This window comes from Ursus arctos, unplaced genomic scaffold (assembly GCF_023065955.2).
Source record: "Ursus arctos isolate Adak ecotype North America unplaced genomic scaffold, UrsArc2.0 scaffold_3, whole genome shotgun sequence".
Lineage (NCBI taxonomy): Eukaryota > Metazoa > Chordata > Mammalia > Carnivora > Ursidae > Ursus > Ursus arctos.
This window is the reverse complement of record NW_026622985.1, coordinates 15,669,358-15,693,414: the sequence shown is the minus strand read 5'-3', so window position 1 is coordinate 15,693,414 and position 24,057 is coordinate 15,669,358. Positions and strand designations below refer to the sequence as shown.

The 24,057-nt window shown below is 48.5% G+C and overlaps 1 protein-coding gene across 1 annotated transcript in view; it reads right to left on the bottom strand.

Moving 5' to 3' along the window:
- The window catches only part of LAMB1 (laminin subunit beta 1), a 67,179-nt gene extending 46,258 nt beyond the window's left edge, over positions 1–20,921 (bottom strand). The window contains 10 exon segments of the mRNA XM_044385678.3: positions 642–762; positions 3,036–3,238; positions 6,800–6,863; positions 6,952–7,140; positions 13,168–13,241; positions 16,234–16,369; positions 18,871–18,975; positions 18,977–19,047; positions 20,136–20,264; positions 20,843–20,921. Of these exon segments, the coding sequence (XP_044241613.1) occupies positions 642–762; positions 3,036–3,238; positions 6,800–6,863; positions 6,952–7,140; positions 13,168–13,241; positions 16,234–16,369; positions 18,871–18,975; positions 18,977–19,047; positions 20,136–20,172 (1,000 nt within the window). The 5' untranslated portion in view covers positions 20,173–20,264; positions 20,843–20,921.
- Positions 20,922–24,057: the final 3,136 nt, after the last annotated feature.

The following is a 24,057-nucleotide window of genomic DNA, read 5'->3' as shown; positions in this document are numbered from 1 at the left end:
CCCCCACCCCTCTTTCTTCTTCTTACCAAGACAATCTTGGCTCTCATCAAAGGTTGCTGGCTTGTACTTACTAACAAACCTCGCTCACTCCAGCCCTCCCTGGTTTCTGAACTTCTAGAACAGTCCTCAGTGGGGGAAGGGGCAGGCACACTGCTCCTCCTTGAGGGGAAAGTATAGCAGAACCACTGTGGGGGATGCTGGGGGAGGGTTTCAAACCACATGTCTTCCCAGAGAATACCCCTGGGTGGGCTGGCTGGCCATGTGCCATGGGCTGCAGCCGGGCTGGCATAGAAACAAGGCCAAAAACTCTACTCCGTATCTCTTAGGCCTTAGTGATCTACCATGCCATATTTTTCTTTCGTTTTTCTCTCATGGTCATCTTACCTTCAAGACAGGTACAATGTCAGGGACACCATCTCCACCTTCTATGAAATCTGCCAAACACACGGGCTGCTGTTCGGCATGCTCGTGCATTCACTGAACTGAGTGGATATTGGTCTCCTAAGAATTTCCGGGCGAAACTGGCCAAAGGGTAATAACGTTTCTTCCTTTTGCAAACTAAGGTACCATTATAGCGGCTCTAATCAGAAAATGGATACGAGCCTGAGGGGATTCCAAATGCCCCTCTGCTGGAGACTTACTTTTACAAGCATTGCTGTTTCGACCTTCAGCGGGTCTCCAAGGTAAATCGTGGTAGAAATCCATGCACTGTTCGCAGTTCAGGCCCTTGGTGTTGTGCCTGCACATGCAGTGCCCGTGAACCTTGCAAGTCAGAAAAACAGCAAAGAGCAAAGTAAGAGAGCAACCGATGGCCAGACTTTCTCCACGGCCAATGGAAGATATAAACCCCTTTTCATTCTAATCCTCATCTCCAGCTCCCCACAATGAGGATCTGTTTTTATTTTGTCCCTCTCCATAGTGAGTTCCGTCTTTCTGATGGCTCCGACTCCCACCTCTAGGAACAGTTCCTACTCTAACAGATACTCAAGTACTGTTTTCTCGAAGTATCGATGAAAAGAACCCAGATGCGTAACATCAGTCACTTAAGAATTAAAACACACACACACACACACACACACACACACACACAACTGGTTACTTAAGAGTAAAAAAAAAAAAAAAAAAAGACAAAAATCTATGCCCCAAAGAAACCTATTTTAAGAGAAATCAACAAAAGTTATAACGCAGAATTAAATGTACATACACCACCTGGAAACCGACTCACATTACTGCAAGCTTCACCACTATGCCACATAAAAGAATGGGTTTTTTCTTCTTTGGTTTTGTTTTTGACTTCAGGCACAGAACTCCATTGTTTTTCCAAACCAAAACAAGATTCAAAAATATTAATCATTTACCACATTCACCTTTTTTTTTTTTTTTTTTTAAGAAAGGAAATAGAAAACCTCAGAGGAAAAAGAATACAAGTTATTTTGCTTGATGAAGGGCCCAGGATGTCTCCAGCAAGCTATGCTGAAGCCCCCCGAGGCACATAAAAGATGAATTTTTTCCATCTACCAAATACATGTGTGCATGGGCACCTCACCGTAACACACTAGTTTCTACAGAATGGAATTCAGGAACAGGACAGGTCCGCCCTGGGCCCAAACTGACAGGAGTGCAAGTGAGCAAAAGAGTAAAATCGTCCCTTTCCAAGCTAGTTTTACACAGAATTAAAAAAAAAAAAGGTTCCAAAGCACACAGCACAGGACTCTACACAATGTCTGAGCCAACAGCACATTGCACGGAGACCGCGGATAGTGACAAGACTACGGGACATGAGCTACACGCCAGATTTGTTATGCTGAAAAGTAAACACTACGTACCTAGCATTCTCTGAAAGATACAGCAACGAGATTACAAGGACATGTCCTCCCTTTAGGCTCTGCTAAAAATGCAACTTTATCTACGGGGCAAGTGTTCTAAGTGGAGCAAATGGGGAGAAGTTCAGCCGGCTGAATGCACGCGCTCCTGGACCTTCTCAGATGAGGACTAAGCATCTTGGAAAAGCAAACAGCTTTTTCCTTTCCAAGGCAGGCAGGCACACTCTTCATCAAGGGAGGCCCAGAGTCCCATAACGGAAGGAACCCTGGGGCAGACTCAGGAGAGCTAGACATGAATTTCCATCTGCCCCTGACTTAGGGCCCCCCGGGGAGCTATTTAATCCCCACTCCCTTCTAATAAGGATAGCCCGTGGAGTAAATCCCGTTTAGCTCTAAAATCCTACGGGTCTGTAAGAATTACCAGTTCACTGAGAAATGGCCAAAATACCCTAAGTTTATCCATTTGGCGAAACACCCAAATCCCCAATTTTTAGAAGTACATGAATTGACAACACAGCATAAAAGTGGAAAAAGAATAAAACGAGAAGAAACATGTAAAGAAACAAAGCCCACTGGATTCCTCAATCATATCCTGCGGTTCCAGGTTCAAATGCCCCAGTTCTCTGGGCCGGGGCCACTTCATGCCTTGTTGCATAGAGACAGGAATGCTTGTGGTGTCTAATCTTCCCTAAAGGGAAGGAAGATGTGATGGCTATTTAGAAAACCTCTTCATCCTTATTGACTCAAAAAACATCTACCGTAGCAGCAGCTTCCTGCAACAATTTCCAAAAATTAATTCTTTGTCTCTGACATGAATAGCCCTTAGATTCTCATAGCCCCAGAAAGTTAGCAAAGAGAAAACCAGCCATCAACCACCAGTGTGGTGGAAAGAGCTAAAAGTCCGTCTGGAAAAATAAAACCCCAAGAAATGGTAAAAGGTTTAAGGTAAAACTAGCTTCAAATTGCTTTTGGGGATCATCTGTCTAAAGGAGAAAGCCTGGGGCACCTGGGTGGCTCAGTCGGTTAAGTGTCTGCCTTTGGCTTGGGTCATGAACTTAGGGTCCTGGGATCGAGCCCCACATCGAGCTCCCTACTCAGCAAAGAGTCTACTTCTCACTCTCGCTCTGTACTCTCCGTTTCTCTCTCTCAAATAAATAAATAAAATATTAAAAAAATAAATAAAGGAGCAAGCCCCCGAGACTGCCTGCTTACCATTCCTTCTACTTCTTCATTGACTCCATCCACGGGGGCGCATTCGCTGGCATGGCCGTAGCAGAAGCAATTCCCTCGAACCACCATGTCATACACCGCATAGTAATACTTCTCTCTGATTTCCATTCTGGAATCCAAAAGGTTATCACCCAGAGTGTGTAGCTTCACAAACTTGATTCGCAAGTTGGTGATTTTTAAGAGATCTGTGAAGGTCACCAAGAAGACGGGAAGTCTGATCAAACAAGCAATACCTCTTTTGCAATTATATGACATCTCTTTATAGAAGGTATGACAAACAAAAATGGCTTAACCAGAGGCTACGCCTTTGTGTGGTCTAGATGGCCAGACCAGTAAAGCTTGACCTAACGGGACAGCCTCTGGAAGAAAGAAGGGCTGCTCCCTCCTCAGCAGTTTAGAAAGAACATCAGACTGTTTCAGGAAAAAGTGCAAAAGCAGAGAAATTTAAGAACACAGCTGCACGGCTGCCAGAACCCACTGGCACACAGGGATCTCAACCACTGTGGTATCATCTGACGCCCACAGCAACGAGCGTCGGTCTCAAAACCAGAGGATTCCATGCAGGTGGGAAAGGGTTTATCGACACACTCCAATTCTCTTGTTACAAGACAGTTAGGACGAAACATTTTTGTGTTTATTTTTGGAGGAAAAAAAAAACACTGTCTGAAATTTCCCACCGCATAGATGACATCCAAGTTGCTAAAACAGATTCAACGCTATGGAATAACCGCTCTTGAGGGACAGAAGATCTCCACCACATTTGACACAACATCACAGTCTCCCACTTTTTCGCCCTCGTTTGTCAACCATAAGCATAAAGGAGCTCAGTATTAGGGCTTGGGGCAAGTGGTTTTTTCCTAAACCTCAAGTTTGCTTGTGGATCAGTTTCTCTTACTCTTTCTCCTCTCCCGGCTCTATAGTTCTATGCTTATTGCAGATGTTGGGCTGCCACTTATATTCTGTGGTAACTTGATAAACCAAGAGCCGTTCATCCTGCTCCACCAGCGTTTCCCTCAATGGCTAAGTTGTTCTCACTCAAGTGGACCTTGAAAGTCTCACGAGTCCATCAGTGCCCCCATGTCCTGTGTAGTCTGGAATGGCCCCTAAGCTTTACTCTCATCAGTACCACACAGGACAACAGGGCGCTGGCCCAGGGCATCGGAGACTTTCCAAGCCCAGATACAATTTTAACGACTTCGACTATATGCACAGGGGACAATGAAGACTACAGACACAGCTGTGGGTTGGAAGGGACCGTCCATGAGTGCATGCACTGAACGGAGGCTCTTTGTAAAACCACAACTGAGCAGAGGAAGCGTGGTCCTGCTTAGCCGATGGAATCTGCGAACGCCAACCTTTCCTCCCGCACAGAGCGAGCACAAGCGCCCACCGACGAGCGGCCGGCCTGCCGGAGCGCCGAGGACCCCTGGCCTGATCTTTGTGGGAGCCCGCCGAAGAGCAAACGCGCCCCTTCCCCTCCCGCCTGGCACGGCCGACGACGGCCAAGCCCGCACGCGGACGGCGGGCGTGAGGCCAGCACCGCTCTCGAAGTCCGGCCCCGAGCTCTCAACAGAGGGACAACGGAAGAGACTTTAGTCGTTCCCTGGACTACGGAGTCCAACCAAAGCATCGTCAGTTAAAATGGATGCCTCTCGAACACACACAAGATCTTCGGAGGCCATTTCACAACAAAAGACAAGAGAATTATAATAGCGACACGTTCCCCGAGTCCCACAAATGTCACCCAAGAAGGAGCAGACCGTGAGTCCTTTCAGGCCCCCAAGGGGCGTCCGTCGCGGAGCCCGTGTGGACGCTTCTCACAACTGGGTTTCGAGAGCAGGGAGGGCGGGCCTCACAGAGATAGCACAGGCCTGGATGTGCCATAAATATTTGTCCTATAACAGGATGAATGCGTAAACTGCAGACCAGAGATAGTCTGGGCCGCGTGTAAAATGAATTTAAGTGGGGAAACGGCACTTTTCTGGCAATAGGTCCTGGACGTCTTCCATTTTACTCTTCCACGCGTCACGCTGGGAGGGTCTAGGGGGCCTTAGCGTCAAATGGGGCCCTCCTCAGCGGGGAACGACCAGCATGAATCGGCCCTGCCTCTGCTCTGCTGACTACCCCTTCGCGGCAGGAGAGGGAGTCTCACCCCCTCACTGAGGTACGGGGACCAGGGCCACGCAAGACCCAGGCCACGGCTCGTGGCAGCATTAAGAACAACAGCTGCTTCAATTCACTGAACACTTTCTGTGTGTGGGTCAGGCAAGTCAGAAGGTCGTTGCTAGAACTCATTTTCCCTCCATAATGATGCCCAGGTCAATATTACTATCTCTACGTACAGATGAAAAAACAGAGCCTAAAAAAAAAACAGGTTTAAGCAGATTACTTGCCCAAGATCACAGAGCCACGATCTGCTGGAAGTGGGATTTAAACCCAAGTCTGTTGGACACCAAACCCTGTTCTTCTAATTAGTGCATATTTTGCCTCCTAAGATGATCAAACTGTAATTCTGTAATAACAGAAGCATGGTTGTTACATGCTGGAAAGAGCCCTAAATTTAGAATCATTACATATGAGTTCAGGATCTAATTGTCCCCTTATGCACATTATTCCAACTCTGGGCCTCAGTTTACGCATCTGTTAAATGGAAATACCACCCTCATCTGACGGAGCATATTGAGCGTGGCTGACACTTCTGAGTCCCACCCCCCCACACCCCGTACTTTTTTCGTTTCTTCCTTTGACAAGAACAGCCCCAGGCAAGAGCTTGAGCGGGCACATGGCCAAATAGCTAGAAGTTTCCCCATGTGACTTGAGGTTGGCCACGTGACAAAGTTTGGTCGATGGGATGTGAACAGAAGTGACATACAACTTCCATGTCGTCTGCCCTTCTCTTCCTCCCAATCCACAGGCTGGGACAACATGGTAGTGCTGGTCCAGCTCCAACCATGCAGATAAAGACTACAAGACAGAAGGGACTGGGTGGCCTAACAGCTAGGGTTGCCAGATGTAGCAACAAAAATACAAGTTGCTCGGTTAAATTTGAATTTCAGATAAACAATATTTTTTTCAGTAAAGTCTGTCTCAAATATTACATGGGACATAGTCACACCACCCACAAAGGTTGCACGGGATATCCTTGTACTAGTCACAAGTACTCCGTGGGATCTAGTTATTCTAAAAAAAATAACTTGCTATTTATCTCCAATGCAGATTTAACTGGGCCTCATCCTTTATTTGACCTGGTAAGCCTACTTGCAGCAACTGAGCTACCTTTCTTCTCGGGAAAGCCCTCTGGATGATTTCGTAAGAGAAACTTCTATTTTATTTGAACCACGGTATTTTTTGGGACACTTTGCTACAACAGCTTAATCTGTACCCTAATTTATATATACATATGTTACATAATATATCCAAATTATATAGTATATATTTTATACATTATATAACATATTTATATACATATATATTATACTGAGCATTAAAATAAGGTATTACGACCAGCATAATTGTTTGAGTACTTATGACATAAATATTTTACTCTAATCAAAACATGTTCCCCATCAGCAAGCACTTTGATTCCTGCCAATTTCAAGGATCTCTGATTGGGTATTGTGGAGATAAAAGGAAAGAGAAGGTGGATTCAGCACTGAATGTTTACATTCGAGGTAGCAGTGCTCTGGGTAAGAGTTCTTCCATGATTGCTCTTTTCCATCAAAGCTTTTATTCGAAAACAAGCTTACTCTGTATCCTGGGACTGTAAGGATCTTCTATTCTGAAAGCAGGATCTAAAGCACGAAATATCACCTAAAAATAGATATAAGAATAATGGGTATTTTTGCAATGATCAAAAAGGATTTGCAAGTAGAATGTAAAATAAGAAAAGCAAGCAAACCTCTCCTTCCGTTGAGGGTTCGATGTCGGAATAGCGGGAATCACAGATTATATCGTCCACTTTCTTCATGGGGCCGGTGGAAATGCCTGGAAATGAGCTCTCGCAGTCATAGGCAAAGTATCTGTACACGCCCCAGGTTTTCCCGAAGTCAGACGATCGTTCTATCAGCATAGCGGCAGGACGGAATGTCTAAAGGTGGGGTAGAAAAGGCTTGTTTGATGTTTATTGGTGATCTGTATTTTCTTTTAAAAAACATCTCAGACAAACATATCACTCAACTGCGTGCCACAAACCCTGCCGGCATGTGGTTGGTACTTCGGACTGTGGCTGGATTTCAAATACTTCAGGCTGTCGCACAGAGCCTCCCTTGCAGGCAAGCTCCTAGCCTCGAAATGCTGCCCTTTCTCCCACCCTAACAGAGATGAGTAAGCTGTTTCTCTTTGGCAGCTGATTACAAGCGGGACTTAATAGCAAACACTCTTTGGTAGAGACCGTCACCACCCATAATAGGACTGGTTAGGTTGCCTGCTTATCATTCATTCGTGTCGTCGTTCAACAGCTGTGTGCCTGATTGCTGCTCGGTAGACAGTGGTCTGCAGGTGGCACGTGGCCCCAGGAAGCATGGCTCTAAATCATTTATGACCACAGGAGAGTCTCCTGCAGTGTGCTCTGGGAAAATGAGAGGAAGGAATGACTGACTCAAGAAGCTGCAGAATCCTACGATTCCGCTCCTAGCTCTCCTGCTCCCCAAAGAACCGAAAACAGGGACTCAGACAGATACTCATAGGTGCTAACGTTCACAGCGGCATAGTTCACAATGGCCAAAAGGCAGAAACCCCTCGAGAATCCAACAAAGACGAATGGATAATCCCAACACGTCAGACACGCGAGAGACTCTTACCCAGCCGTAGAAAAGAAATGTGGATACTTCTACATCATGGATAAACCCTGAAGACATTCTACTCCGTGAAAGAAGACAGACACAAAAGGGCAGGTATTGTGGGATTCCACTGATAGGAAAGGTCTTGAACAGGCAAGTACGCAGAGACAGAAAGGACATTAGAGGTTTCCAGGGGCTGGGGGAGAGGGCAATGGGGAGTTATTGCTTCATGGGTTGAGTTTGTATTTGGGGGGATGAAAAAGTTCTGGAAATAGTGATGGCTGCACAACGTTGTAAAGACCCAATGCTACTGAATTGTATATTTAAAAAGGGTTAAAATGGCAAATTTTGTGTACCGTATATTTTACCCCCCCCCCCCCGCCCCCGCAACACACACACACTAGCTAGGGAATGCTTCAGAGAGAAGATGGCCTCAAACTGGATCCTGAAAGGGTAGGGGTCTTCCAGGCAGCAGGTGGAGGTGGCTGGAGGAGGCAGAAGAGGCTGACCAGGGCGGGGGAGGCAGGAATTTGCTGGCCACGCAAAGGGGTTTCCTTTCTTTTTATGCCACAAAAGGGGAACACCGAAAGACTTAAGCAGACAGAATGATCAGATCACACTTCAGAAAAATAATCCTGGGGCACAATTATTGGACACAGAAAAACAAGAAACAAAAAAAACCCCAAGAGACGGAAACCAACGGAGAGAAAAAAAAAGAGGAAGGTCTTAAATCAAGCCTTACAGTATGGTCAGAGAGAAAGGATGCAGTTGCTCTGAAAACTTAGTGAATTTAGTAAAATACACTGAATCGCACTTGGCGATCCATCAGGTTTCAGTGGAAAGGGAGGGAAGGAAGGGAACACGAGCACCAGAGCTTGGATAGTGGGGGGCGACTGTGCTGAGAGCAAAGCCACAGAAAAGAAGGCAAAAGCAACGGAGCTTGACCGTGGATTTGGGAATCACTGTCGGCATACGATATCTGAAACCTCCAAAGGTAGATATCCTCCCGAAAAGCAAAGGGCAAGATAAAAGAGCCAAAGTCATTGCTCCAGAAAATGCATCCTCCAGGGCGAGCAAAGAAGAGAGTGGTGCCAGGCCCTTGACTTAACTCATTTCTTAATCTTTTAGGGCAGAATGGTATCCTCCCAAATTCTTACGTTGAAGACCTAACCCCTCTTGTTGAAGACCTAACCCCTCTTCCCTCGGAATGTGACTGTATTTGGAGATCGGGTCTTTAAATGGGTAATTAAAGTAGAATGAGGTCTCACAGTGGGGGCCCTAATCCTGTGTGACTGTCGCTCTTTATAAGCAGCAATGAGGATACAGGGGACATGTCCAAGGGAAGACCAAGGGGAGAGAGAAGAAAGACCACCACCTCCAAGCCAAGGAAATAAAGAGGCCACAGGAGAAGCCAACTCTGGCCACGCTTCAATCTTGCACGTCAAGCCTCCAGAGCTGTGAGACAGCACAGCCCCCCCCCCCAGTGGGCTCTTTGTTATGGAGGCCCCAGGAAACTAACACAGCCTCTCAACAGTCTTCTGACACATCAGAACTTGAGGCTCAGACACATTCACTGACTTGCTAGCTAGATTCAAATCCAGGCTGAATGAGGCCCAAACCCATCTTTCTGCCTCCCTGGCTGATGGCGTCACAGCAGACCGACAAACGGATGTTACAGAGGATGGAGTACAAAGGCCAGACTCCTGGAAACTGAGGCAGGACGGAGATTTGGGAGGGTGTGGTAGGCAGGGTGCACTGAAGAGACGAAGCAGAACAAGCTCTGCCAGGGGCTCAGGTCTCAGTGCCCGAAGAGCGGGTACAGACGTTTGGGAAATGGGAGGCATATTCCACTGCAGGGAGAAAAAGAGGACAGTTGAGCCAGCCCAGCAAAGAGAACCTGGAGAGACCCTCCCTTCTGAATTAAAACCAATGCTTGGGAGAAATTTGGGTGACCACTAATGGTGAGATTAGTCCATTCCCAGACGACCTTCTGCCTTCCTTAATAATCCTGATGGCTTTGCATGGATCCAGAGACAAGGGTAAGAAAACGGAAGGTCACATTTTGACAGATTCTCAGACTTACTCACTTACTAGTTGCTTGGGTTTTTACTTTTTTACCTCTTCAGGAATATAAGAAAATGGTACTTTATTCAACTCAAGAGTACGTGATAAAGACGTTTAAAGTAAGGGGGGAAAACCCTAATAACAATCTCAGCCCAGACAAGTTCCCCATGAGACCTGCCTCCTGGGTGGTGACATCCGGGGACAGACCAGCCTGATGTCTCCATGTCACAAGGGACCAGAAAGGAAACGCCTTACAGCCAGTGCTGGCTGAGCTTCTTTCTCCCTCTCTCCTGGAAGCTTCTGGGTCCCAAAGGGCCACTGACAGAGTTATCCAATTTCCCGTGGAGGTAGGAGGCTGCGGAACCCAGGACCACACTGGTGCGATCGGAAAGGAGGCCCTTCCACACTCTTCGCTTACTCATCTGCCTGCTCGAGCCTCACGCCGCAGCACGGCTACCTCTGAATTTCCACTCCATACCAGAGCTACGATTTTGGAAACATCTGGCTATCGACCAAAGCACACCGGGTATACGTCACAGGAGTGTTGCTGGCCCACAAAAACCCGGTCCACTTAGCACGCAGCTGTCTCCACGGCAAACATGTGTTCCTCACTGCCACCTGCCCCCGTCCTCGCTCCTGTCGCCCCGTTGCCACACTCCTGCTTACTCAGCTTGGACACCCAAGAGGTCTTGGCTTCATCCCGCTCCTGCCCTCCGTTCTGTTGCTCTTCTTCTCATCCTTCTCCGATTCACGGCTGAACCTTTGATTCCAAAGGTGCCAACTGAGGACTCCCGTAAAAGTGGGCAATGATTCTCAGCGGCAGTAGTAACAGAGGGTAAGAGTATGGCAGCAAGGGGACGCATGTGACTTGAAAAAGCTTTTCTGATAATACTTCCACAACTCCCGGGATGGCAGGGGCGGCTCCCTCCCACGTGAGAGTCAGCCCTGTCTCTGCATGAACCCCAGTAGCCTCCTAGGTGAGCCCCCCATTAACACAGACCTCAGCGAGGGCCTCCCCATGAGGCCTCGGTTCTCAAGGTCCCAGGCCCTCCTCTCGGCTACCTTCCTGAAATACAGTCTTGTTTTCTTGTCCATGGCTCCCCATTTCCTATACAGTTCACACCTCTCAGCCAGGAGTCCCGGTCCTTCTGACTGTCCTCTTCCTTCCCTCTCCCCCTCACGGCCCTGAGCTCAAGGCAAATCTACGCCCAACCAACCCGGCCTGACCTGTCCACCACCAAGGCTTTGCTCTCAGACGGCGTCCTCTGCCAAGAATGGCTTTTCTTCCCCCTCCTCCCACTGAGATCCCGCTCACCCTTCCCAGCCCGGGTCAAACGCAGACCGCTCTTCGCAGACCGCTCTTCGTGAAGCTCTCTCCTTTAGCCCAGGCTACGATTAATCTCGCCCTCCACGCCCAGAGTGTGTGCTGTCCGAACTCCTGCCGGGGCACTTAGCACCCTCTAGGATGTAAGTTATTTGCAAGTCTATGTCCCCCTCCCCCCCCAAGATGGGAAGGCCCCCCCGCAGACAAGCAACCAGGATATCTTTAAGATCTCCAGCTCGGGTCCCAAGGCATTTTCTTACAAACAGATGGCTGAATTCCTGGATCCCCTTACTCGGTCAGTAAATATCTATAGAGCAATCACTACCGGCAAGCATCAGCATATATAAAAACGCTCGCATTCCCATCAGATGCCAGGCGGCAAGATTACGCCTATTCCGGAGCAGAGGGCTCGGTCACCCAACCCTAGCACGTAGGTGTTCTCATTCTCCCCATTCTTCCCTCCGAAGAGGAAGCCGAGGCTCTGGCCACACGTGTCAGGAAGGGGCAGAGTGGGGACTTATACCCAAGCCTGTCCAACCGCATGCATGTCGCTGTGCACACGGGAGCTAGAACCCGCAGGAAGGAGGACTTCTCTTTCACCGACTACAGTCCGACCGCTTGTGGCCGTTCTTCATGTCTCTGTTCGGTCACCGCCTCTGTGCCCTTCCGCACTTGCGTGCAGTTTCCTCTGTGGTCCGCGGCACTCACGTGCGTGAGTACGTAACTACAGAACACGTACCCAGAGGGCCTCTGGGGGCACGCAGACTCAGAACGACCCATGTAGGCACACAGCTGCCTTTTCCGAAATAAAAGACAGGGCCATCGACATGAATGATAATTTGTATATTTTTAGGCGTCCCAAAACATGCTGGCCACACCCTCATGCACGGCTGAGTTCTTCTAACGGCCGAGCTGAGCTTGGCCACAGTTGATGAAGGGAGGAGGCACAGTGTTGAGTTGCTTAGTGAGAGCCCCTGCCTCCCCCGCCCCCCCCATATCAGGTGTCACAGAGGAAACGTTCCTCGTTCCTCGGAGGCAGAAGCAACAGCACCTCTTGGGTGGGGGATGGGGAGGATTGGCAGGGACAGGGGCTCAGGACTGGGAACCAGCAGTCTACCATGCGTCCTAGTCACGTTCTGCTTCAATGCCCATCCACGCTCCTTGGCCTCCCAGGCTTTGGTTCGGGGCACGGTGAGACTTTCAGGGCTACCCACGCACATGGTCAATCTCTCCCTGACACCTCTTCCTAACCTGAGACGGTGCAGCTAAGGCCCCCGACTCCAAGAACTACCCAAAGTGATTTTAATCTGAGAAGCAAGAGGTAAATTATGGGTTTTACGTGCATCGACGTGTACTTTAAGCCATGCGAACGCTGTCATTTCCAGACAGCTGCTTATGAAGAAACAAAGGGACTTTGTCCAGAGAAATTCCCTAGCCCTGGAGTCATTTTACATCTCTAAAAGAAAAAGGATGAGAAAATCCGCATTTAAGAAGGCATATGCATTTCTTAAGGAAACTGCAAAACTGTTCCCACAAATTTGCAAACCCTTGAAAACTAACGATAATACACTTCCTTTTCAGTTACCGAGCTCAGCATTAAAACATCAACACAAGGGATCAGGGATTTACTCTCCAGATGTTTTATTGTGGTTTGGGAGAGAGTCAAAGCTGCCTCTCTCCATGGGGAAATAAAAAGATCTAATTAAAAGTTTACAGTTGAATTACCTTAGAATAGAGGCTCGCTCTCTCCTGCTTGCCATGAAGATAGAGTATTTGTTAAACATAGTTATTCATGCCCATCTTAAAAAGCTGCTCGATGATCCCAATTTATGGCAACAATAATATTTAAGTTCCCATTTAGGCCAACTCACAACAGACATCCATACTGAAAAGGGAATTACACAGAACTCTCAACATGTCATTTGTGAGAAAGTGACGAATTCCTTACCTTGAAAGTCATTATGAGATGAGTAAAATGGAATTCTGCTTCCAAATCCAGTTGGATCGTTACATTTTCCACGCCTATAGGAGATTTTTTAGAAATAAAAAAGGAAACAGTAAGGTAAACAGGGACCTCTGTGAACAGTTGGGATGGTTGTCTTAAATTCTCTTTATGCCCCTCATAGAAATCCTCCTTGCATTCCATCAGGAAGTGAAGCTAAAGTCAAGAAACCTGTCTTGGGGTAGGAGGTGAGGCACAAATCAGGAGGATTCTCCAGGTTTCCACAAATCATTCCGGAGTTCACCATATTGAATCCGCTCACCGGAACAAGACGTCTGGCAGAATGCCTCTAGTTGCTGTCAAGAAAGCAGCTTTTGCTTAGGAAAAAGTAAAACATCTTCCAATCCTCTAAGCCAAGAGGCTCTCCGAGGAAAAGGAGGGGGTCACTTCCTGTGCACAGGAGGGGTTCAGCCTGCTGCCTAAAGCAAGGGACCTAATCCTCCTCCAGGCCAAACGCAAATATTCCTTTTTTTAATGCAGCAGCAAAGAAAATAAATAACATAACCACGCATGTTAGTTACGCTCCCATTTAGAAAGACCTATCCCTGATGGGGAAGCCTTTGGACGCATTGCCACAACCCATAAACAATGCCAGAGAAAGAATCGGTCAAATAAATAAACGGGCCCAGAACAAACACTAACATCTTCCCTTTCAGGGGGAAGCCTGAGCAAACAAACGAGCCTTTGCAGCATGCCCCGAGGGTCGGTCAGTCCCACGTTAGTACACTAAAAAGGCCACCGGAATTCCAGAGATGGAAGTACTCCTCCTCTCCATTACCTCGGGCCCTCCAGCCTGCCCTCCAGTTTGCTACAGGAGACCTTCCCCCGTTTCCTGGGCTCCAGAGAGCTTCGGGGGTCCCCCTTCTAGAGCGAAAGAAGTCTTCGAGACAGGAAGACAGGAATGTGTCAGAATGAATCATGTCAGGGGCTGGTGTATTTTCAGGAAATCAGTAGGACTTTTGAAATAAACTCTCCCACTGGAAAACTGCCAAGCCAATGGTGGGGGGTGGGGGGTGGTCACTGAAACGGATATGAGTTAGTTGGAATGTTAAAGAAAAACATTATAATCACACTAACCAACCTTATCTAACTTATTAAAAAGAGCCATATAATAAGCCGACTCTGGGCCTTTCGGAGTGAAATGCTAACTCAGCCACCATGTGTCTCTTCTCTCCCAGGCTTTTAAAAACCTGCAATGTTTGTTCAAAATGAAGAGATAACAAAATAACGTAAAGTACAAACAAGACCTGTACCCTTTCTGTAACATAAGAACATAGGCTGCAATGTGCGCCCTAAAAGCACATTCCATTTTAGATTTAGAACCTGATAACGCATTACAGTTTTTTTAATAAGGGAAGAAAAATCCACAAAGAAACAAGAGGATTCTTTTATGGCATATTTTAATTTGTCAGACCTAGGGATAGATCACTGGGAAGGGTAAGTGAAAAGTAATGGATTGCCCTCCAAGCCCGTTTTGATGCCTGAACACCAAGAATTTAACGTCACCACCTGAAGCTCCACATGGACGAAACCCACAGAAAATGGATCAAATCACATCCATGAAGAACGTCTTTAATGATGAGCGATCGGACACCAGGGAGAGGACGGGGGCAGTAACAATGAGTGGACGAGGCTTCAGCCTAACCTCATCTAATCTCTTGTGACAGAGAATGTAAGCCCCTTTACTTGAAAATCCGTCTTTCTGGCATTTGGCCTCTCTTGCCCCACAAATTCAAACTTGCAGAAATTGATGAACTGCTGATGTAGCCAAGAAAAACCCTCCCCTAGAACTATGGCACGAGATGAACAATTTTACTGTCAACTTGACACTAAAGTTGAGGTGTCCTTCTAAAGGTCTTTTCATGTCACTGAAGAATGTGGGCAGTTGGGACATGATCCTGTTTGGAAGCAGCTCTCTGCTATTTCCGAAGTCCTTTGTGACTGGAGTACAGACTTACAGAAACTTCTCCTTCACACTGAAGTATCAACCAACATAACCTCCTCTAAGAGCCGATAAGGCTCTAATGGACACATGCGTTTTGAGGACCGGTCTGTCTCAATCTGGTAACCAACGCAGTCCCAAGCTTGACCAATGAATAACCAACCCTCTCCAGAAACCAACAGTCTTCTAGAAAGCAAGTACAATTTCATAGTCAAGGACATGAAGTCTAGTAAGGGAGTTCCTCTTTATAGAACGTTAAATGATAGCAAGCATCCGAAAGCTTCCCAGGGATAGGACATATATAATGGAGAGATCTAGTTGAATCCATACTCTCTGTGGCCAAGCCTAGGTTCACTTCTTTGAGAGCCAGAATTCTCATAATTTTTTGGAAGATCTAATGGTACATTGTTAATTAAGAGACACAAAAACTCTACCTTTATTTCCCAAAGTTCAGCATTCAAGTTTGAAACAAATGCAAAACTCATTGGGGCTTAGTTTCCCAGTGAAGAAACATCAAGCTTGATGAATTCACTAAACCCAAACCCCTAGGCAAAGAAACGAAAAAGGGGCTGGGTTGACATACTCACTAGGGAAATTGAGTTGGGGTGACATCTAGGTAGACGGTCTGAAAATTTAACATCTAGGGCTGATTCATAGTACTATTACTGAATTTCCTCTAGAGGGAAGGATGGTGATGGTAGAGGTGGGGGCTGCTTCTGCCCTTTCCTTTGGGGTTAATCAAAATGAAAGAGTCTATATTTTGTGGAAGATTCAGGGCTGTGCAGGGCCTTCCCCACCCCCAACAGATATACCCCACCCCCGCAAAGACTCCCCTCAGGATGAGGACTACGAAATACCCCTTGGGTCTAGCATCAAAGACTGCTTTCTTATAGAAAGTGCATGCTTCGGGAAGATCAGATTTTACCAAGAAAAGTTAGGGCAAGATAGTAAATCTGCCAAAGGCCATAATTACAGGGCAGAGAAACCAGTCAAGATCACAAATACCCAGGAGCCTGTAAACTCCTTCCAGGTGACCAATCACACTCAGGGTTCCCACACCAACCACATACCATTTTCAGATTGCCACCAAATCTTAAGGCGGTTTGGAGCAAATGTAGTGACCACATTTTCAATGAGATGACTGTCAGGATTGAGGGTCTCGTGATAAGGATCTTGTGAATTGCAGATGAAGCATTTTTTGTCCTCCTGAAAGGAAAGTTAGTTTTATGAGTCTAGGAAGCAATCTCTCTCTCTCACACACTCACACACACACACACCCCAAAAATTACGCCCACAATACAAAAATCAAACCTACTTGCTTCAAGAAAAATGAACGTGCCAAAATTACTTATGTGACCCATAATGTGCCTTCTGCTTTTTAACTGATGGGGTATGAATTACTCCTGAAAATTTCCTCCACTCTTATAAATTCAAGGTCAAAAGTAAAAGGCGGCATTGTTTCCACAAGCTATTAATTTAATCAAAATGAAATTTCTAGGCATAAGCCTTCATCTCAATGAATAGCTCGAGAAGCTTACTCTTCCAGTAAAATGCATAAGAGGCATTAGAGAATTTTTGCTGACATAAAGCAAACTGAAAAATGAAAGGGGGGGAAAAAAGAACAATTCATTCGGCCTGATTTTCTAAAACCTACATAAGGCAGAGGCCAAGTATTAGGCAGATGTATTTAAGCAGCTTTGGGAAATACAGAACCAGTTTTCTCAGCTTCTGCTCTGCCCAAGCAGTGAATTAATGGTGGCAGCTTGCGGGCTAACCTAGAAACTGCTCAGAATATTTGGCAAGTGGGTACCAGGCTGTGCTTTGTTGAAAGCACTATACACTGAGACCACCCCGAAGAATGCCAACGCCGACCTTACTGAAGCTGAGAATGGCGTCTATAGAGATCCACGTACATCGAACAGCATTTAAGCAGGGCTAATATTCTGATAAAGACAGTATCAACAGACTGTGCTTTTATGTTTGTATTTAGGTTTGTATTTATCGAGCTATTAGTTATCCCCTTCCTCCCAAAAGGATTTAGGGACGAGCAAAATGTACTACAAAAAAGAGAACAGAAGCCAGCAATGCAATGGGTCCCTGGACAAAATACTTAAGATTCCTGCCTCAATTTTCAGACCCATTAAATGTTTGAGAAAAGTGCACACCCAGGCCCTTTCTTTAGGTTCTGATATCTGTAAAGAGCACTCCACACTTTCATGACTAATCGTATAAACCAGAGAGTTTGCCTCTACTTGGTTTTGAAGACCGACAATTCAATTCTCATTCTGGTCAGAGCCAGTTTCAGAATCTGGTGATTCATTTACAGGATGTCCTCGCCTCCCAGGTAAAGGTTAACACAATATATTAGGTAAAATTTACATGCTAATATTAGAAAAGGTATCGACTGCCTTCATTAACTTGTAGTCAGGGAAACTAATACTGGAGAACAATTACCAGAACTTCAAAAAAAGTTTAATTATAGCCACCCTTCTAATCAGGAGGAAGCAGTCTAGACATCTCTGTAAAAACCTGGAAGCGAATGAGCAGAATCCACTTGACCGCATTCCTTTGGTTTAATTTATCAGGTCTCCAGAATGGGCTCTCGGCTTTGTAAAGTGACTCCATTTTAAGGCAGCCCTGGTGCGAACCATACTTCCTCCCAAAGGGCAGGTGTACAGGTAGGTAGAGGGACCAAAACTGAAGCGGTGGGCTCTGGCACTTGCAACCGTGTCTGGCTAGCTGCCTTTTGCACGCTTTAGAGGTCAGAAATATCAGTCTACTTTAAAAAAAAAAAAAAAATCAAGCAAAAGCCTTCTGATTCTAGGTAGTTGGTTTTAGGTCTTTTTAAAAAATATTAGTTTTGGGACACCAGGGTGGCTCAGTTGGTTAAGTATCTCCCTTGGGCTCAGGTCATGATCCTGGGGTCCTGGGATCAAGTCCCACATGCGGCTCCCTGCTCAGCGAGGAGCCTGCTTCTTCCTCTGCCCCTCCCCCTGCTTGTGTACACACACACACACACACACATAGACACACGCGCACACGCTAGCACTAATAAAATCTTTTAAAAATGAAAATAAAAATTAGTTTTGACTTTGTAAAAATGTAACCTTTGAAATCTAAGATCCTGGCCCACTGTTAGAAGCAGCACCCTGAAATTTCATTTTGGTCCTTCTCTATCAGGGTACCATGGCAACCAGGGCATTTTGAAAAAGTATCTAATGGAGGCAAGTGGGGAACAGCACCAGAGGAGAGAAAATCAGGTTCAGCGACTGGAGTGACCTTGCAAGGTATCTGTCAGCGCTGCCATTCCCTTGATCCAAACGGGAAAAACCCAAGATTGCTACTCAGTATAAGAAAAAGAGGATAAACTATCTTTTACACATATTTCCAAGGAAGACAGATTTAAAATAAAGACAAAACCCAAACCACTCGGGACTTTTGAAGGCTCCGGGTCAGGATCTGGGGCAGCCCTGCTTTTCCATACTGACTGTGCCGGTGGTGGAGGCGGCAGGAAATGTTTGGCGGATACAACTGTGCAAACGGAGATGGAGCAAAAAAGGGTGAGCAACCAGTCTAATCCCGGGACTCCCCGACTGGCCGTGCTTCCTATCTGGATAGCTGGCAGGATGTGGCGTCCCCAGGGCCTGGCCCCTAGGTCTGGACCGGAGGCGGCGCGCGGAGCCTGGAGCTGGGATGTCCGCCCTCACCTGGAGGTGGCTGACAATACAGTACGGCTCAGGCTTGTGCAGCCCGCACGTCGAGGTCACCGAGAGCTTCTGTGCTCGGCCGATGAGAAGGTCGCCCGTGGCGGGGGTAGCAGCTGCCCTCCGCGCAGCCATAGCTGAATTCGGGTTCTTGAGCGCGCACCAGGGCTCCGCACAGGGCTGTGGAAAGGGCAGGCGACCGGGGACGTGGGGAGGAGGGCACAAGTAGGGGCGGGAACAGAGTAGGTTCAGAAGAAAGCAAATGCGCAGAAAAGAGGCACCATGGAAAGATGAGCGAGGGAGAGGCCGGGACGTAGAGAGAGGGTTCGGAAAGAGACGCACGATCACGTTGGTCCGTCAGCCCAGAACATCCTTGCGGGGAGACCCACAGACACTCAAGCCCACCCAGATCAGCCTTGGGGAAGCAGCTCCAGCCACAAAAGGTAGAGGTGCAGACCCGCCACTTCCATTTGCCTGTGCCTGGACCTGAGCGCTGGGAGGCGAGAGACCAAACACCCATGCGCGCACCGGTAGGGAGGTGAGTGTATGAACCTCTGTGCACGCGGCAGCCTATGCATCCTCAGTGTGAAACCGTGTGCGCGCGCGCGGAAACGTGAGTGTGGGGTTGCGGGTGTGTGGGGGTGCACGCTCGGAGGTCCCGAGCGCTTCTTTGGGGACAAGGTAGCAGGACTCGCAGGGGGCGCCGCTTTCCCAAGCAAGGGGCGAGTGGACAAGTCCCTGCGGCTTTGGAGTGCCTTCAACGCTTCGCCATTCCAGGGAAGCACCCGGTCCAGCTGTTTCTGGCGCCATCCGGGGGCAAACAGCGCTGGTTAATTGAAGCCACATGGCTCCAATCTGTTCCCAAGACTAAGCCTGCGCTCAGCTTGAACACTTCGCTGGGAAATGGGTTCCAGGGGAGCCCTCCGCGGCAAGCCTCCAACCCACCCCAGGAAGCCTGCCCCCGCAGTGGAGAGACCCACAGAGAACCCGCCGAAGGTGTAAAGCCCGGAGCAGGGGCCGCGGATCCCCAGTTCTGGGCACAGAGCCCCCGGGATGCGGGTCCGCGGGGATCCTCGCGCTTAGTCCTCAGTCGCCACCGAGGGCGCTGGCGTTTAATCCCAGGGTACGAGTCCCACCCCAGTCCCTCTCCGGATCCTCTAGGCTCCCTCGAAGCCGGCTCAAACGGCTTCGGGGTCTTCTTCCCCATCCAAGCCCACTCCTCTTCCCACCCTCCACCGCCCCACCCCCCACCGCGTCCGCGGAATTACCTAGGAAACTGAAAGCGAACACCTGGAGCAGCCCCATGGCCAGTCCCTGCAGCCGAGGGGACAGTCCCTGCAGAGGAGGGGAGAACGCAGCCGCCAAGCCGCCTGCCCCTTTCTCCCCCGTCTTCCTTGCTGGAGAAGTAGAGAAAAAGAAAAAAAAAAGCAAATGTTCAGAGAGAAGAGAGGGGCCCCTCCATTTCCTGCCGCCGAAGCGGGGAGTTGGAGGGTCGGGAGGGGAAAAAATCGCGCAGGCACTTTGTCCTCCTCACCGGGCGGTGCGAGCGCTCTCCCTGCCGCCGGCAGCCCCGAGCCCAAAGAAGGGAATTAGAAAGTTTAGCCTTGGGAGGAACCGGGGGAGGCGCCTCCGCTCATGCGCACACAGAGAGCAGGGGCTGAGGGGGCGGGCGGCCACCGCTGGGCGAGGAGGGGGTGAGGTCCGGGTCCCACCCTCCCGGGGCGCCTCTTTTGTTTTAAGGCCGCGCCTGCGGTCGCTGCGGGCTGCGGGGCGGCGCGGGGGGCGGGTGGCGTCCGGGCGGGTCGCCGAGGTAGGTGTGCGGATCGCGGCGCGAGGGGGGCCCCCCGGCGGGACCTACCGCGCGCTCGGGCGTTTACATTTGCAAGGAGTGAGTCACGGAAGGGTACCCGGGGCCACAGACTCCCGCCCGGGGCACCCGGGGAAGGCGGGTTAACCCTTTAGAAAGAGGGTCGACCTGTCAGGTTCGCTGCCGGGAAAGAAGGGAATCCGGTATCACAGCCTGGGCTAGAAGCGACATCCCTGAGGTCTCCACGCCAAGCAAGGAAGCCGCTGCTCGCGGGCCTCCCCGGGCGCGCACAGTAACTCGGGACCCGCCTTTAGTCCCTGCCACCCAGGTGGCCACGGCATTGAATTACCCGTTTAGTTCTGTTTTTAAAAATCTACTTCTTACCTAAATCCAGACGGTGGCTCTACTTCTGGTAGTTTCTCGAATGACACTATGGTTGGTGAGGCTTTTTCCCATCTCACGGTGACAGGGTTGGTTCAACCAGGAATGAGACACACTTCACCACCTCCACAAAGCGCCACCTCGGCCGTTCTAGAGAGGAACTCCCTAGTATACAAATGGGGAGGTTGGGGGAGGGGGGCTTTTAATGGTCCTGTGTGTGACCTGTCTGGTCAGATCACGGGTGAACAGCAGCTCACCCAACGCCTGGGGGTTGGGGAGGGAAGAGAGGCTGGCGGCCCGACGCCACCCTTCCAGTGAACTAGCCCAATTCTGCTGCCTTAGCGCGATGGATGGAGTCAAAGCTGGGGTCGCAGGAGAGCCCTGCATGAAGGGAGTACTGTTAGTCGCTAGTCCAGCCAGGAGATTTTGCTTGTTTTTAATTACCCCAGGGAGAAGGGTTTAAGTGGCTAGCTGGTCAGCTTTTAACTGAGCTGCCATGAAATAGGGCCCAGGGAAAGTTTAATCATTAGACCGCAAAGTAAAGCTGCTTTATGGGTTTATAAACGTCCTTTCTGCTGAGGGAGGCAGGAGTCTCAGGTCTTAGTGATGCATTAATTATTCACTCAATCAGCACTTGCCTTGTTGCAGCCTCCAGAGTAGTTCGCCTCCAACCAATGCCCAGGAGCCTTGGTGCTGGGTAGGCAGCCCAGGGAACAGAGAGAAAGCAGGTGCTGTTGTGAGGGTTTAATATGGCAAAGGAGGGTCTTCAGAGCTTAATTAAAAAATATTCAGAGGCAAATGCTTTCCCCCTTGTTGAGCTCTTAATACCCTGGGCCAAAGTTGCTTCTTAGTTTTTCATCCATACACATGGCAAGCATCCTTCAGTTGTGCCTCTTTCATGAGGCTGGCTTCTGCTCTGACAGCCACTGAGCCTTCCCTGCTACTCAGCAGTGGTATTTGTCCCTGGTCAGTGTCTTCTTGTAGATTGCAAAGAGTTACCTTCAGGGGCGCCTGGGTGGCTCAGTCGTTAAGTGTCTGCCTTCTGCTCAGGGCCTGATCCCAGGATCCTGGGATCGAGCCCCACATCGGGCTCCCTGCTCCACTGGGAACCTGCTTCTTCCTCTCCCACTCCCCCTGCTTGTGTTCCCTCTCGCGCTGTCAAATAAAATCTTAAAAATAAATAAATAAATAAAGTTACCTTCAGCACAGTTCTAAAACCCTGCACCCTGACCACCTCACTCTCAGGAGTAAACATTACTGAGAAAGTTCAAACAAAACAAAACCACCCTCAACAGATCTCTTAACACATATGTGCAGGGAATAATGTATAGAATACTCATTCACCCTCTGACCATTCCATCTGTGAATTTGTCTCCATTCCCCATCCCAGAAAGTACTTTTGTCCTGGAAGTGTGTGCCTTCCCCTGACCTAGTAAGGACAAGGCTCTCACATGCAGACCTGCTCGATTTCCCCGTCTTAAGGGAAAAAACAAAACAAAACAAAAATCCAAAACCCTTCTCTATTCTCTACGCTCTCAACTTCCTTCCTCCTTTTGACTTCCTAGCCCAGGTACTTGAAAGGATGGTCTTACTTCGGTTTCCTTTTGGTTGCTCCTTCAGTCCATTGTAACAGGACCTCCACCTCCACCACTGGTCTCAGTGATGACCACGGACCCTCTTACTGCCAAGTGCAATAACTGTTTTCCCCACTGGATCTCTTTGTGGCTTATCTCACACGATCACTCCCTTCTTGAGACTTTTCCTTCACTTCCGGGACACAATTCCAAAATTTTCCCATAGGACTCTAACTCCCCCTCTGTCGTTTCTCTTTCCCCTCTCTTTCTCTTAAATATAGGTGCTCCCAAAGGTTCTGTCTCCAGCGTCTTTTCCCTCTGAACACTCTCATCCATGCCCAGCCTCTCCACTCCTCAGCCTTGGTACTCCCTCCATCTGTAGCGCTAGCTTGCGCCTTGCGTGAAATTTACATCCAATTTTTCACAGCCTATTGAATGGTTCTACTTTGATGACCCATAAGTACATGTGTTGCAAAACCGACCTCCTCTCCCCACCCAACCCTCCTAGAACAAAACGTGTTCTTCTGTTTCCCGTTTCTGTTACTGGCCCAGCGATCCACCTCTGAGCACAGGACAACCCTGGGAACACTAGCTGTAGGACGTGCAGGGCCCAGTGCACAATGAAAATGAGCACGTGGGCCCTTTGTTCAAAAATTAATGGTTTCCAGATGTTGACAGAGCATTAAACCAAGCCTGGGACCCTTCTGAGACTCTACAGTTCCCACATCCTTAAAGCCAGCCTAGCCTGGGACTCGTGTTGGACATTTCCTTCCCCTTACCTTTTCCTATGACTAGCTCCTGCCCTTTCTCCTTTACTAGCCGCCAGCCAACATGCTCCCCTTGCTCCAACATCATCACCCTTAGTTCAGTCTGTCCTCATGTCTGGTCTGAACCCCTGCGGAACCCACCCCTGCGACCCAGCTGCCATGTCTATTCCAAACTCTCCCTTTCTCCTTGTCCAATCCTATCACCACCAGAAGGATTTCTGAGGCACACCTTTGATTAGGTCACCCTCTTGTTCCAAAGCCTTCAATGGCTTCCCTCTGCCCGTATGGGCTTCTTGAGGTTGCCTGTATACGTTTACTTTCTGCTCCATGGACCCTCACTGAGCTCAGCTTCGTGAACTACCAGCATCTTTAAAGCTTCACTTAAACAGAGTTCCTCTCTTCCCTCTCTCCACCCCCAACTCTGTCCACCAGCACCTTGTAAAAGCCTGTTCCAGCGTAAATGACATAATGCTGTAACTATTTGTTTATGCCCTTATCTCCCATAGACAGTAAGACGAGGCCAAGTATTGTGCAACATTGATTTGTGCATAAACATTGCACAATGTGACATGGGCACATTGTAGGTGCTCAATAAATGTTTCTTGAATGCAACTAAATAAAGACTAGGCTCCATGTTCTAAACACTTCTTTAAATCCTAAG